Genomic DNA, 16828 nt, shown 5'->3' on the forward strand with positions numbered 1-16828 from the left:
TGGCCTCCTCAAGGCTCAGAAACTGGCTTCGTGGACCCAACAGCTTAAGCATCATAAAAATTAAAGGAAGTGATAGTAGCGGCGCTCGCGGCACTCTGCAGCCTTCCCTGCCGCCCCTCCCCCTCCTTCACTCCCTGTGAACCAACTTCTCTGTCTACACTTCAGAAGTCTCCGGGAGGTGTGGAGAGATCCTCCATCAGGGCTTGGGACATTGTAAGCTGTGAAGTTTATGTTTGTGGCGCCTGGGCTCAAACAGCCATTCAGTGGCTTGCTGGGTTATCAAGAAAACAACAATCAGAAAAGATCAGTAAACAGAATCGGCTGCCAGAGCCTTGAATTAACTATTTGTATTTTAGTTTAAAAACACCGACTCACACTGTACAAGTTATTTCAAATCCGCAATGAGAATTCAAGATTTGGGGCCATTTTCTAAAGCAACACCTTTTAAATAAAGACACAGAAACAATCCCTTTTCTCTTTCTTCCAGCACCCCCCAAAAAATTCCACTTGCCTTGTTGTGATATAATCTTTAACTGTTGACTACCAGAGAGAAAGTAAGTAGTTTTTAATAAAATTAATGCCTAATTTGATTATAAATCTCCTATACCAAAGTTGACTAAACTGAACTTCACAAATCAAAAATAAGTGTTTTCTGGTTAGTTTGCTTTTATTAGGGATGAGATTAAAAATTCAAAGTGGCTAGAGGTCATTCAAACACCTCTTTGTGGGGTTTGGAATGAGATTGTAAACTTTTTTACTTCTTTCCTGAGAAAAAAAAGGAAAATCATAAAGAAATCTACATGGGATTTAAAATAGCTACATTTCAAGGAGATATATCTTTTTTGTGGCTTAAAAATTCAAGGTGCTAAGGAAATACATAGTATGACTCAGATAACTTGCAAGCTCATTGTGTTTTGGCTGGCAGTTAAAAGAATAAAACAGACCAGAAAAGAGGTCAGCAAGATGAGTATAACAATTTGATCAGGGTAAACAGCAGGAGAGCATCAGGAAGTCATGTATTTAATCTTGAACTCAAAAAAAAAAAGAAAAAGAAAGTTACAATGGTCAACTGAGTACACACATCCATGCAGAATCACAACTAAGCAGAATGTTATTTCAAGGGTGGAAAAAATGTTCTCAAATATGACTTTTACTTTAAAAAGAACTTTTTTCTTTTTTTACAATAATTATTAGTTGCGAATGGATCATTTATTTATTTATTTATTTATTTATTGGCGGTGCTGAAGGGCCTCACACATACCAGGCAAGTGCTTTACCACCGATCCACAACTCCAGCCCCAAAAAAGAACTTTTTAATGGTAAGAAAAACCAGTTTCCTCCAATGAAAGGGAGAAAGTGAGACAATAGAATGAATTAGAAGATGTTATTGCTCTGAAACTAAAGGGAAATATCTTGTCTTTAGGATTATAGATACTGATATAAAACCCTAATTCCAAGGGAGCATCCAAGATGATTTTAACTGCATTAAATTTTAGCTTGCAGAAGCTAGAGGAAATGAGTCATAATGTCGAGAAGGAAGGATTCAGAGTAATAAAGGAGAAAAGATGATAGATAATAATAAACAGAAGGAATTTCATTAGAAGAGCAAATCTTGAAACTCAGTCTCCAGAGGTGTGCAGAGAAGAGGAGAATATGTGCAAGAGATGATTTGCAAACAAGAAAACATTTCAGCTACACAATTTAGAGTGCATGCTGAGGAGTCTAGAAGAGGAAGACACACCTTTCATATGAATAATACAAGAACTAGAATGCTATCCACCCATCAAGCCATTCTCAGTCATCAGGCAACAAATATCTTGAATCTAGCAAGTGAAACCAAATCATTCATCACCCCCTCCTAAATTACTTTGCTTAAATTCAAGCTGTGTACTTCAGAAAAGACTGACATCTATATATATATAAAACATCACACACTGCACAGGCATACCTTTAAACTTAGAAATCAATGCCAGGAGAAAAAAAAAAAAAAGACCACGAAGATGTGTACCTCAAATCCTTCCATTGCATTCAGAATCTAAATAAAGTTGTTGTCCCCCACCCCCCCAATTTCTAGATCCTGGGAGCCCATCAGGGGCTAAGGCTAGGGAAGGAGGTTCAATGGTTTCCACATGGGGTTTGGATGATCTTTCTGAGCATGCCACGATATTTATGTCGTACCTGCCATCCTTGCACAGGCTTATTAGCCATGCCGGCTTCGCGGTGAGAAAAAAAAAAAAAAAGAAAACCGAAAAGGCAGACCAATAAATATATCAAACAGGAAGCTAAAAGAGTCAAGTCCGGTGACAAGAGATTAGAAGAGGGAGACAGGAGAGAAAAGAAAGAATGGGGCGGGTGGCTTTCCCTGGAGAAGATTCCTGTGAGATAAGACATAACTCTTGTTTTTCTCAACAGAGGACTACAAGCCATTATTACCGCCGGCCAAATTATTAGCCCCCTGTCAAGAATTAGACACAACAATCAAAGTAATCAACGGGCATGTCTAATGCACTGTAACATTTTCAATGCAAAGTTTGTTTTCTCTCTGCCCCCACGTTAGAGCCTGTAATTAACCCGTTATGTAGAATGATGCCAAACAGAAGCCTAATTGAGGCTCCCTTCCTGATTTGCAGCCGATTTGGAGAGGGTGAAAGCGACTTGAGAGCTGGGGGGCCGGGGCGCTCGCTGGGTCTCCAGCTTGGCCTCCGCCCTGATCCTTGTCAGGAACCCAACGCGCCACAACACACGATTAGGGTACGTTAGTTTTCGTATTTATTAAGAGTTGTCAGATACTGAAAATGGCTTTGCATTCGCGCATACAAATGAATTTAGTTTTCGCAAAGAGTCAAAGTATCATTCTCACCCTGGGGTGTGGTACGGAGGTGGGGGGGGGCAGCATAAGGAGGGAGAACAGAATGGAGCCCACGTCCTAACTCTTAAGTCCTCAAATGGAGAAGCACGGAGAATTCCAATTTGGGCAGTGCCATTTATCTATCACTGGATTCTGACAGACAGGAACTATTGCTAAATGAGGTCCAGTGGGAGTAGGGGGGTTCTGTCCCAAAGAGCACAACCACCTAACCATGGTCCATGGGAGCCCACAAAACCCAGGACCCCGTCCCCCCTCTCCTTAAAAGACGGTACTCCAACAGAATGTCTGTAGCATTTCTCCCCTGGCCACCCTCTCTCTCCATCAGCTACCGTTTCCAGGGTTTTTGAAATTGAAGTTAGGGAGGAAGGGGTGATGGGGGTGGGTAAGGCAGTGAGGTAAGAAAATGCATACACCCACTGGGCTGAGAAAACTCTTTCCTCTCTCTGCCTGTTCCTTCTGCGAAAATAAAGCGGCATTTCTCCATTCTGCTGACAGTCACCACTAGTAAATAATGGTCATTCCTCACTGGCTAGGCAGCTAGGCAGAAAGTCTCTCTCTTAGCAAGAGATTATATTTGGAAATATGGATCATTTCAACAATCCTAAGCAGGAGCCTTTGGTGTAAAGCACTTACTTTAAGAAAATAAGATAGTGACTCCAAATCAAAAACTATTTTAAGCAGGACCCTCTTGCGGGGTGTGTGGATGGATGGGGAAGGGAAGGGGAAAAAAACAGGAGGAAAAAAAGGTAGAGGGAGAACAGAGGACAGCATATCATTTTCACAAAACCAGTAACATTATCACCACTGAGAGCTAAGGGCTTCTTCCAATCAACTTTGATCCAACTACTGAAATCCAAACTTGCAAACTCAACCTTAACAGCTTATCACACCTACTGTATATCAGTTTACCCCAATCCAACATGCAATCCTTAATTTCAGACATTTAAAAAGCTTGCTAATAAACATATAAAAGAGGGACCCTGAATCGTTGGATTTATTTATTTATCTATGCCAAACGTTTATTAGTGAAATAGTCCTGAAGATATAATTCTACATATGGCGCTTTGATTTCACATAATATTTAAGAAAAAAGACAAAACACATAGAATTAGACATATAATTCAAAGACCACGATACAACCTTTATCTTTTTTTTTTACTTCAGCAAACAAAAAATAATGTCAAATGACATGAAAAGTGGCAAGTCTTCTGACAATAAATAATAAATTACTTTATAATTTTTGCAATGCAAGAGCAAACAAAAAAAGTTTCCTTTTTCCTCTTTATTTCCAGAGAGAGAAAAAAAAACAGTCATTTTAACCAATAACTATACACATCTTTGGGGGTAAAGTTCTTGGACAGACACAAGTCAAACACAATCCCGAGACGCTTGTGGCAAAATAGAGGTAACCTTGTTGCAATGCTTTATAAGTTGGTTTTTTAAACTGAATTTAAAAACCTTTAAAGTTGCTTCAGACTTCTTGATAGAGGATGGATCTCAAAAAAAAAAAAAAAAAAGGAGACAGGGACAAAAGTAAAAAGGAAACCAGCTATAGGACATGCTAAGAGACCCAGGATTTCAATTAACCCCTTGTTAGTCAACTAAAAACATCGCAAACCAATGTAGCTCCACCTTCCTGAAAGGACTCTTTCCAGCCAAGGAGGCCAGTCTCTCTTCCTGATCTTTGCTGGAGCTCTTGTTTGGCAAGGCAATGACCAATATAGAAACAGCACCATTCAGATTAGGACGGACTAGAAAATTTTCTATTTCTGCTTTTGTTTTTTTCTAGATGTGCAGTGAAATTAAAATGCTTTTTTTTGAGATCCTTGAATAAAAATCCTCTACGTTTTAAAAACGTCTTTTTTTTTTCTTCAGTACTCCTAAGGTCATTGAATAGCGTATGTTGGGTTTTAGGTTTTGTTTGTTTTAATTCTAGTAAAATCCCATGATTGTCTTCACAGTGTTGCTACCATATCACCTTGTCGTTAAAACAGACTTCGTGCATTTCATGGAGCATTCATTTCTTGATTCAGTTTTCATTGACTGGGTCGTTAAATACTTTAGTTTCGGAGTTCAACATTATAATTTCCCACTTTCTCCAACAGGGGAAAAAAAATACATCTGAATGAATGTTCCTCATGCCTCAATAGGACTGGCTACCATGCTGTTAGGTGTATCTGGGAGTTGAGAGGACATCGATGCTACTTCACTGCCAGTGGAATTAGAGCCTGGTCCTCCTTCTGAAAAATTGACCTGCATGGAAGGTTGAGAAATAAATAAAGTAGGCTGTAATTGTATTCAAAAAGTAAACTCGTCGTACTGTGTATGTATGTACAGATGTTTTGTAAACAGATGGACACGTAGATACATACATAATATAATTTTAACATGCTTATAGAAAGCCTATGACGAAGAGAAGTCAAAAAGAAATCCTCTCACTTTCCCATCTTCTTAAAGATCTGTTTTAACTCAAACTGAATTCCCAATTCCCAACATTATGTTGCATTAAATTATTTAAGAACAAATGTGTTTCCCACTGTAAAATGGTATCACAACTCTAACCATGCTTGCTCTAAATAAAATTATCCTGCTGGCAACATGTTGCCCTGGGAGCAGGCGAGTTCTCAGTCTCTAGGCATCAAAGCCTCTCTTTTTGAGTTAGAAAATCCATAACACACGCTCAGATCAAGTGAAGGGAGATTCAGAGAAGGCTCCATGAACAATGATTAACTCCTTAGAGGACTCACAGTATGGGTTTTCTTCCTCTGTCCTGCTGCTTCTCTGCTTCTTGCTCTCTCTTGCATTTTCCCTCCCTCCTCCTTTGCTCCCTTTCTCTCTCTCTCTCTCTCTCTCTCTCTCTCTCTCTCTCTCTCTCTCTCTCCTTTCACAGAGGAGATCCATATATTATAACATCCTCATATTATAAATATCTGGCTTTTCCTTTTAAATGAAAAATCACTGCATTGCTGTAGAAAATCTCCTTAGCTGACCACATCCTGATCCCTTCCTCAGCTTCCCCTCTACTGCTCCTACCTGACACTAAAGTTTCAGAAGGTACAAACATCTGGCTGTCCAAAATCTGGCCCTTACCTTCTTTTGTGATTTAGGTTTTTATTCAAACAAATTATCAGATTAATAACTTTAACTTAAGCTCTTTTCTAGTTTAAGAGTCTACTTACCTTCCTTCCTACTCTGTTAAACTTTTCCATTGTGAGGTCAATGGATGAACTTCTCAAATTTGCCTACCCTTTGCTTGGGGCACTTAGAGACACAGGCCTGGGGCCAACCACTTGCCTCCGGACCTTTACTTACAGTTTACACCAGGGAAGCAAATGCCCTCTGGGTAAACAGGAGGGTGGAAAAACTGTCCTCTCCTAATACTTTATCTTTACTGCTCTAGGAAGGATCATGCTTTTAGGATAGAGCTTCATGTTCTATAAGACAGGATTTTATAGGGTTAATGACACTTTAAGAAAAAAATTATAAGCCAGATGCAGTGGCACATGTCTATAATTCCAATAACTTGAGAGGCTGAGGAAGGAGAATCACAAGTTGGAGACTAGCCTCAGTAACTTAGCAAGACCCTCAGCCACCAGTGAGACTGTTTCAAAATGAAAACTAAAAGGACTGGGGATGTACTTGGTGGTAAAAAGAAAAGAAAAAGATTGTTAAGTATATATAAATACAAAGGACACATAATTAATACTTATAATTATCTTGGCCTTTTGGAGGTTAACAAGGGGAAAATAATTATCTTTTCTGAATGTGTAAAACATATTAATGTAAAATGGGTTTCCCAGGATTAAATAAGCACTCTGATTGTTACAGCTATGTCCCTTTTCCTATATAAATGCCAGCACAATATATGACTATATGACATTTGAATTTATATACTTAAAAAAACGTTTAAGTAGTCTTTTGTATATGCAATATAGCATTGTATAGCATTGTATATTACAATATTCCCAGAAAGGGATACAGTAATAAAAAGTGTTGATCAACTACTTGAACTAATTCAATTAATTAATAAATCTCTATACTAATAAGTCTGAAAATTGTACCTAGACAGGTGCCTGCTGCTTATTGATAACAACATTGATTATGTATTATAACATTGCATATGTATTACAATCACTTTGAACTGGGCCCCTGGAATATCCCATTCTCTAGATGTTGAAGAGAGAATAAACATGCTGATTGTTGATTCAAATGCCAAGGTGATCTCTAAAGTTCCTGAAAATTCTAAAAGTCTAAGGTACTTAATTTTGCAGCCCTTATGCATCTCTTTTCACACAAGTCATCTAGTTGGGTACCTTGAAGTTAATCACAAAAAGCATGTCTGATAAAAAAAAAATATATATATTCAACCTATGGAATCAAATTTCGCAGTCTCATAAAAAAAAAAGAGAGAGAGAGAGAGAGAGGCTTGTTTTCCTCACATTTGCCTCACTCCCTTCTCTTTACCACCATGCCTCCTCAGTCTCTCCCCAAACTGGGGTCAGGGAGTACCCTCCCCCAGAATCTTTCAGTATATGACAGTTAAACCAGAATCCCTTTTCTGTTGGGAATTTGCCCTTCTCTTTCTGTGGGCTGACACTTACCAGTTGCTGAAAAGCAGGCTGATCTATGTCACTCTGCAAGGCGAAGTCGCTCAGTACTTTCCAAGGCGGCTGGTAACTTTGCACCTCAACTGGGTTAGCCTGTAAGCCACCTTCGTGCCTCTCTGGACTGGCAGCTACCATGGGAGTTCCTGTCATCCCCTGGATATTTTGTGAATAACCCCCCCATCCCAACATGTTAATGAGCAAACTCCCTCCCTCCATTGTCTGTACAGGCTAAGCAAATATACCTGGGTATTATCTTATCTCTATGGTGGCCCTTTATTGATTCAGTTAATCTGCTGCACCTATGGATATGAGCTGGAGTTCAGTTTTGTTTTTCTACTTCTGTAGTCTATATTAGGTCTACCTAGACCTTTTTAAAACAAATTCTACTTTGACTGTGATTTTTCCCCTTACCTTTGCAGCTGATCCCCAATTCCAACTATGGGTTCTCACAAGCCATAATTCCCCCCTTCTGCCTCAGGACATGGTGGTTTTCTGGGCAGTTTTAATTAGTCTGCAACTAACTAAAGTCTGCAACTAACTTGCAGACTTTCTCCAAGCGGTTTTCTCCTCCCAGAACTAGCCCCCACTCCCAAGTCTTTGGATCTGGCAGCTATTGTGCTATTATGTACTAACCAACTTACAAAGTACCCTGGCCCAGTCTCGGCTGGCCTGCCAAGTTTAATGACAGCAGGTTTTATGGCATTTAAAAATAGAGCCAAACAGTAAAATGAAAGGGAAAAAAAAGGAAAGAAAGAAACTCTTTAGCTTAACCAGGAAGCCTGCAGTGGGGTGCTGCCCTGGATAACAGTGCCAGTGGCCTGACGCCTTTGTGGAGGCCTGGGCTCCACCAAGGGTGAAGGGTGGAGGAGGAGATCACCCAGGGGGACCTCCCCAGCCTACAAGTGCATGGGCAAGCCTCATCAAGTAGTGGGGTAGGCCCTGGAGACTGGCAACATGACTAGTCCCCAAGCCCCAGGATCTAGACTAACACCCAAGGTGTTACTCATTGTGAGAAATTGACAGTCCCCAATGCTCATTGTCACCTACCCTTGGAGGGGGCAATTGAGTCCTTCAGGTTCACATGTTGGTAAGGTTCAGAGCCTGAGCCCACCCATAGGGATGTGAGCTCCTATCACTTTGATAAGTGCCTTTCTAACCTATCCAGTGCTCAGATCAGCACAGGGTGGACATCAGGATGGCCTCCCCCAGCCACTTTGATACATACTTTGTTGGGGCTGGGGATAGGAGGGCCACCCCCATTGCACTTCAGCTGGTGCAGGCCAGACTGGACACACAAAGGCTCTGCATTTCCTCCTTCCCCTTTACACTTGAGTCCCCTGCCTGGGCCCCAGGACAACTCACAGTTTTGTCATTGGGTTGCTGCTGCTGTAGCTGCTTCATCATGATGCTCCGCTTCTTATCCTTGCACCGCTTGTTTTGAAACCAGACTCGGATCACGCGGGGGCTGAGGCCTGTCATCTCCACTAGTTGCTCCTTCATGAGTGCATCAGGCCGGGGGTTGGCAGCATAGCAGGTCCGCAAGGTGTGCAGCTGCTTCTCATCCAGCACAGTCCGCACACGGGTGGTCTTCTCTGGCTGCTTGTGGACATGGGGCCGCAGGGCCGGCTGCCGGGCAGAGATAGGCTCCGCTGCGGGGCAAGGGGCACCATGAGCACAGTCCAGGCTACTAGCTCACTAGCCAGTTAGACCAGGCCTCTCAGAACTATAAGTAGAGCTTTGGGGACAGCAGAGGTGATGGTGAGGCATGTGCAAAGCAGAATAAAATCTCGATCCTGCTCTGTAATCTACAAGGGTTAATGCTGAGTAATACAGGTCTGAACACAGCCCTTGCTCCTGTTCACATCAACACAGCCTTAGCCATGGAAAGGGCTGCTCAGGATGGTTCCCCCAGCTCACATCAGAGACAATATTTTAAGTGTTCTTTTTCCTCCTTCCTCCCTAATTCCCCATATCCAGAATGGGCTCAGATTACAACAAGCACCCCCACTTCCATACTGGGAGTTTCCTCTTGGGTAAAGTCCACAGAGGGTACTAGGGAAGGAAATGCAGAACATCCCAATGACAGCTAGAATGTCTGCAAAGGGAAGGTCCAGAATTCTGCTAGAAAGCCTTGAACTATAGTCCCAGAGGACAGTCCTTTTAATGGTCTAAAAAAAAAAAAAAATCCCATATTTCTCTCATCTCTCCAGTCCCTGGTCATTTTAGTACTGAATCAACATGGGATGGGCAGGAAAGGAGGCCTAACCCTCAGCAAAGGAAAACTGAAACTCTATTGAGCTGCCTCCACTAGAGATAAACTACTGACTAGGAAATGATGTGCTTCCACATCCAACCCCCAATATTTTGGGCTCTTCTGTATTTCCCACCCTTGGCTTTGCCTTTATACAAGCTATTCACAAATCCCTAGAGAAAGAATTCTTAAGAGCTGCCAGTAAAGGGTCAGCTGCGGGTGGGAGGGAAGAGCTGTCTTTTCCTCACCTCTAGTATATGGGAACTGATACTTTAAAACTACATGGTGTGGGGGAGGGGCAAGGGTTGCAAATCTATTCAAAACTAAAAGGCAGGTACTGAAACACTGCCTCACCAGAGTCTTGGCACTGGCCAATTTTGCTCTGTTTCCACTTTCCTTTATAGGGAACTGGCCTTCTGATCTATATGGTAGAAATCCTGCACCTTCTAAGATCCCCTGGGGTCAGTCCAACACCTATGGGGTCATTTTGGACCTACAGCAACAGGCTTGAAGTTGAAATTCTCACCGAATCATATAGAATGAATGGCTTAAAGAGTCAGGCTTCCTTTAAAATTCAATTACTGCAGATTAGCTTGTTGACAGTTTTAAATTACAGCTCTGCACAGTGGCCTGCAGTTATTAAGACCTTCACTTTTCTGGGCCAATTCTCCTACAAAATGATAAAATAAAATCTAAAAATGTTTTGGAGTGTGGAGTAATTCTCAAGGAAAAAAATATATTTGGTAGGATGAATGACTTAGGGCCATCTAAGCTTCCTTCATTGGGCTAAAGGAAGCTCCTGGAACCTAGAACTCCACCCCTTTAATTAGGCAGCTCAGAGAATACCTGGCGGGGAGCTGAAGCCCTTTTCAGAAAGCTATGGTTTGGAAGCCAAGGTAAGCTGACAGTACTGTTTGGGCTTGTGTATACTTGTGAGCACAAGCGGTATTGTGTTCGTGTGTACCCATATATAGACACACAGACTTGTAGGTGTGGTTGCGGCGTCAAGGCAGACAGTGTGTGCATTGAACCTTGCTGCAAAAGAGCAGAACGCATATAACACTTCATTTAACTGCAGGTCTGATGTCGTGATCACCCTGTGGCTACCAGGGTTGCTACGTCCAGTGCCTCTGCCTCCCCAAGCTGGGTCTGACTCAGGGCGGAGGAGTACCTGCCATTTGCAGCGGCCGTGCCGGATGCAAGGGACTGAGAGGGTCGCCGGCACCCAAGCTGGCTCTCTCCACCACATCGTGGTCAGCGCGGCAGAAGAGCCCATCTTCCCGCAGCGCAAACTCGTCCCCGGGGATGAGCTGGCGGCTGCAGGCCACGCAGCGGAAACACTCGATGTGGTACACCTTGGAGCGGGCGCGCATCACGAAGTCGTTCTTACTGAAGCCGATGCTGCACTTGGCGCATTTGATTCCATACAACCTGCGTAGGGGTCCAGCTGGGGACAGAAGACAAGCACAAGGAGAGGGGGTCACTTCAGGCAGGTACTGCCCTGGCCCAAGATCTTCAGTGATCCCAGCTGTAAGCCCCTGAGATGCCCAGAAAAATCAGTTTACCGAACAGAAGCAAGGAAACGGGAGGATAGAAATGAAACCTCTTTCTCTCCATTCCCTCCATCTCTTTCCTTCTAATTCTTCCTCTCCTTTTTCCTTTCCCAAGAACCTTTGTATCTCAGTTGGTACCTCTTAGTTCAGAATACTACACCCCAAAGAAGGGAAATTCATTCATGGATTCAAAACCTTTGTCGCTGTTCTTGCGACCAGTCCCAAGGTTCTCCTTGTAGATCTTAGCGGGAAGGAATTCAGGAGTGCTCTGGTGACCAGTACTTCTCCACTTTTGTTTTCTTATTTCTCAATTTTAGTGGCTAGAAATATTTCTGATATTGCAACAAAAAAGGGGACCGGGGAATGGGATTGCCACTGCACTTCATATGTGCACACATACAAATACACACAGAGAATAACAAAATGAAACCTCTGGGGGTTTCCAGGTCCCCTCTTTTAAGGCTAGTACATTCAAATCTTTATCCCACCAAAGATTTTTCATAGGCAACAACAATGTTATTGAAAAGTTCCCTCTCCATTCTTTCTTTTATTATTATATTAAAAATCTGCATCTGCTCTCTCTTTTTCAAGTTGTGGAAGCATCTACATCTATTTCAGTTTCCTTGAAAGCCATGACCAGTCTAAAAAAAAAAAAAGGAAAGACTCACTTCTAAGGTCTTCCTCATTGCTTTCTTTTCCTTACCAAGGGACAATCCTTATAGATTCTACCTAAGGTTGCACTGCCTGGCCCTCTTAGTGACTATCAGACTAACAGAAGCCCAGCCGTTCCTTCAGAGAGAATGAAAGAAAGAGAAAAAGATGCACGCAAAGCATGAGGAGATTTTGAAAATTTTGAAATCCAAATGGTCTGTCTGCTTTGTTTTTACAACTGCAGTATTTCCAAGGGCAAGTGCACACATACAAAGACAGAGTTACAGAGTGGAGGAAAGTAAAAGAGCAATTGGGGTTCTTCTATAATTTTATGTATCCAGAATTAGGAACGTGCAGGTCTGTGCAATTGAGCAAAACAGTATCTCCATAGGAGTAAAGATGTTCTTGGAGGTGTCAAGTAACTCTCCAGAATCTTGAGTTTACATGCCAATCGAAGAAGAAAGAAAGACAAAAAAGGGGAAAGAAAAAAGAAAACAGCTCATTTGTCAAAGGTTAGAGGTAGATTCAAAAGTTTTCCTCCCTCCGCCTACCCAATGTGAGATCTTCCATTTTATAGGATGAGGACTTTGCCTATGACCAAACAATTTAGAAAATCCCTCCCCCTTCCTGTACCCCACTTCCCCTACTTCCTCCCACTATCCCCCTAAGTATTAAAAAAACCTCCCTTCGTGTATAGTTCAATTTTATCTATCAAAGTTATACTCTCTGCTTCACAATTTTAAAAAGGAGAAAAAAATATTGGATACTATGTGAGCAGAAGAAAATTGTGATTGTGTATTAAATCTTAATTAAACTTCAACAAAAGTTCTCAAGCTCCAAAACCCTCCAACTTACAAAAACTAATTATGTGTTAATAGCAACTGGAGAATTTTAAAAAAATACCACTTAACATAATAGCAATGATAATCTCTTCTGTTTGTTATTATAACTAATACAATTTTTCTTAGAAATTGTACTGGTTTCCTAAGGGAGAAAACAAATTTCCTGAAATCTACACAGGTCTGAGAAAACTTGAGACTAGAAAGACCCATGTAGAGTAAACTGAAAGAACAATAACAACAACAAAATCAAACTCAGAAAGTTCCTATGTAGTTGCAGTTGTGTCAGTATGGGCAAATCACTAATTTTATCACTAACTAGATTTTAATGTGAGAAAGGAAGCTGTTCAATTATCTAAATATACCAATTGTTCCTAGACAGATGATGGGCAATTTGATCTGCTCTGTCTAATTCATCAACTCAGATAAGATAAGAAAGAACAGACAGTCAAATGTCACCAAAGGGTTAATATTTAAAAAGATTAAATTTCCGGTGTTTTTGCAAGGAATATTTCAGTTGGTTTTGAAATTTCCCAGGAAGGAATTCTTACCCTAAAAGTAAAAGGGGCAATATGTCTACTTGCTCTTTCAAAATTCATCTCCAAACATGCTTCAAACTTTTATCTATTTCACTGACACCTCCAATGAATTTTTAAGTTACTAATAAAACAGGAGTAAAATAAACAAATAACACTGTTTTATACAGTGAAAATCAACCATATTTTAAAGTTTAAAAACTCAAACTTATCTATCTTTAAAGTTTTTATTTGTTTTGGAAGGGGAAGACAAAAGGAGGAAATAATTTGAGCATCACAAATTCCAAGAGTAATTTACTTAATACCATACAATTTATGACACCACTGTGAAGGGCTTTTCCCCCCCTAAAAAGTGAAATGAAGAGCATATCTTAAATTTTTAAAATACACTTGGACAACTTTTGAATGCTACACTCCATTAAGGCAAACTTCCCCAAAAGACAAAGCCATACCAAATAACACAAATAAGAAATGGGGAGAGACAGAGAAATCTCACACAATTAAGAAAAAAGGATAATGGCATACCTGATATAATCTCTTTTACAGTAGGTTTTCCCATCCCTAACAAAGCACGTACAGCTCTCCTCCAAATACTGATTACACTCTGCACATTTCAAACATGCCGCATGCCATTCCAAATCCGGAGAAACCCTCAGAATATACTGATCGTGAATTTGATTGCCGCAACCAACACATAGGGAAATCAGACGTTTTTCTGAAATGAAAATAAATACATGATTGACTAACCGTTTACTTCCTACAGAGATAAACACACTTTTAGTATCGTTCTCTTATAGGGCGTACTCTGGGAGGTTTTTTCTCCCCCCCCCCACCTTTTTTTAAGAGTATTGCACTTTGGGATGGTAATTGAAGTGTGCCATCAAAATCTTGACTCGTTTTTAAAAAGGAGGTGGAATATATGTAAAATGCAGATTTGAATAGTCTACATTTGTAAGCCTAGCACGCAATCAAACCCGCTCATTTTGTATTTTCCCCCTCCTACTTCTTTGCTATAATCATTGGGAAAGATTATGGATAAGTCAAGTCAAAGAAAAGGTTTTGACTAGAAGCGTTAAGTGAACGCAGGGATGTCTATATTTTCCATGAAGCACGCTCTTAAACAGCACATAGGACTGGATATTGTTAGCAATAGCAGACATCAATACAGTTGTCACTCGTTCTCTTTTGCAAGTCTAATGCTAATTCGTATCTCCGAATATTGTATGTGCGGCAGACCTTTGCAACATAATAACCTTCTCCTAGAGCTCAGAATTCCAAAGGAGGAAATCATCGCTTAGCATCAGAAGGCTAGGCTTTGGGAGGGCACACAGAATTCAAACACAAGGTACAATCAGTTTCCCGAAGATCAGAACCAACAGCAAGCATGCAGGCGGCAACAAGAAAAAAGCCACCTTTTCTTTCTCTCCAGGCAATGACTTCAACTCCGAAGAGCCCTTTGCATCCGTGCCTAAGAGATACCCCGGCACAAGAACAGCAAACCGAGCCCCACAAGGTAAAATAGCCTCTTACTTTTTGGTGGATCTCCCATGTCTCCCATGTCTGTGAGAGGGAGTAATGTCCACAGTGAGATGGTGGTTGTACAGTTGGTGAACAGCCCACAGAGAGGATGCTGGAGCTGTGGCTAAGTGGGAAATAGTGGCCCCTGGGGTTGCCAAAGCTGAGAGAGCCGCTGCCCGGCTGCGCCGCGCCCTCGCAGATCCGGGAGTCCACTTTAAGCCCGCGGAGTTGGCGAAGCAGAGGCGCTGCGGCGGCGGCGGACTCAGCGCGGCTCGGGCACCTCTCTTCCTTATCTCTTACTCAAACTTCTCTGCTCCAACTCAGCTCCATCGCCATTGGTCTGACGCAGCGCGCGGGGACGTCAGGCGAGCGCCGCGCCCATTGGCTGCGGGGCGCGCGGCGCAGCTGTTCTGATTATCATATTTCAGCCTTGCCACTGCCGAGTGCCACTGACCGCTCGGCGAGCCCGCGGGAGAGGATTAGGGCTCCTGAGGCAACTTGCTCCGGGCTCAGGCTGTTCTCCCCCGATGCTCAGGCTGCCTGGCTGCTCGGCTGCTCTGGCTTTTGGCCTCCCTTTCCTCCTCCTCCTCCTGCCCCTCCCTGCTCCTTCCCGGCTGCTCCGCCTGCGCGCTCGCCTCCTGTCGCGCTGCTCCTCCGCCCTGCGCTCCTGGGGTCCCCACAGTCAGCTGGCTGCGTTGAGCGCGGGGCTCACTTTTCTGCCGCCGGTGGCGAGTGGCTGGTGGGTAGGTCTTCGTGTTGACGAAGTCCCTCCTGGGCTCTAGGAAAAGGGGGAACTTGGAACAGTCTGTTTAGCTTGGTTGGTCCCACGCTGCAGTGCACAGCCCAGGGCCTGGCGCGTCTTTGCTGCCTGAACTCCCGAACTGGCTGCCCATGGCTTGCTAGGGAAAGAAGAAGCGGGAATGGGTGCTTAGACCCAGAGGAATTACTCGCTGACTGCTACCCCATTACCTCATCACCCCGACCTCAGAACTCCAAAAACGTGGGGTGGGAGGAAAGGGGCTCTTCTGGCCATAGCGGACAATCAGGTTGGAAACGCACAGGTAAAACGAAGTTGACTCCGCGGACTGCCTCTCTCCTTTTGACCCGCGAAGCCTGCTTTTCAGTTTAACTCTAGAATTAAAGTGTGTACTAACCCGAAGCCAACGAGTGAAATGATCTTCTAGTAGGCTGAAGTTTGTAAAGCGGTTATATACTGTCCAGTTTCTCTCTGGTGATCTCTTGCCCTCTGTTTTTAAGCAGTCTCGCGCAATTAGTTAGTCCTGCTTTGATAATTATAAAGACAATTCTCCGTATATTTCCAGAGAGTTAAAAAAAAACTGTATTAGTCTAAGAGCTCCAGTAGTAAGGAGTCTCTTACAGAAAAACAGTGAAATGCCCATTTCACTGCACTAAGAGTGGATATAATATTTTTCTCTCGGGAAACTACCTGGAGAGAGAGAGAAGACTGTTGGCTGCATCTCGCCGGTAACTTTTCTCAATAATTTTTTACATGCACCTATCATCTCTTACAGTTTCCCAAAGACAAAGTCACAGGAAGGCCACGAAGAACTCCCACATTTCCCCCAAAACTTATAAACAGCCATCCCTTATTTAGCGGTACTTTGAATTTTATCTTTAAAAGCCTGCATCATGAGCCGTCAAAGGCTTAATTTCGGTATCTTGTGGCAGCGAGAAGATTCTGTGGGTTAGGGAACTCCTTTCTTTGTATCTTTCACCAGATCTAACCCTTGATAAGACCTGTGAGCTCTCGGATGGCCTCAGTGGCTGGGTTTGAACGGATATGCCTCTACAAAAAGCAGCTAAAATGCGTGAGTTCCCTCCTGACATAGCTGGGACTTTACCAAGAACTGATAATAATATTATGTCTTATTTATTTTGTTTTCTCTCAAAAAAGATTTCAAATTTGATACCTTCTTTTCCATTCTTATTATGTTAAAAATGAGTGGAGTGCGTGTGTGGAATTGGAAGTCAGATTGACACAGG

The 16828-nt window shown here is 42.4% G+C and overlaps 1 protein-coding gene across 1 annotated transcript; it reads right to left on the reverse strand.

Moving 5' to 3' along the window:
• Nucleotides 1–5005: 5005 nt before the first annotated feature.
• LOC143640442 (insulin gene enhancer protein ISL-1-like) lies at nucleotides 5006–14864 on the reverse strand. The gene is made up of 6 exons (XM_077108251.1): nucleotides 14837–14864; nucleotides 13832–14021; nucleotides 10899–11158; nucleotides 8840–9125; nucleotides 7471–7639; nucleotides 5006–5122 (listed from the first exon to the last, which is right to left on the reverse strand). Exons 1-6 carry the CDS (start codon nucleotides 14862–14864, stop codon nucleotides 5006–5008), a joined length of 1050 nt encoding a protein of 349 aa, XP_076964366.1.
• Between the last annotated feature and the right edge of the window lie 1964 nt (nucleotides 14865–16828).

This window comes from Callospermophilus lateralis, unplaced genomic scaffold, assembly GCF_048772815.1.
Source record: "Callospermophilus lateralis isolate mCalLat2 unplaced genomic scaffold, mCalLat2.hap1 Scaffold_268, whole genome shotgun sequence".
NCBI classification, from domain to species: domain Eukaryota; kingdom Metazoa; phylum Chordata; class Mammalia; order Rodentia; family Sciuridae; genus Callospermophilus; species Callospermophilus lateralis.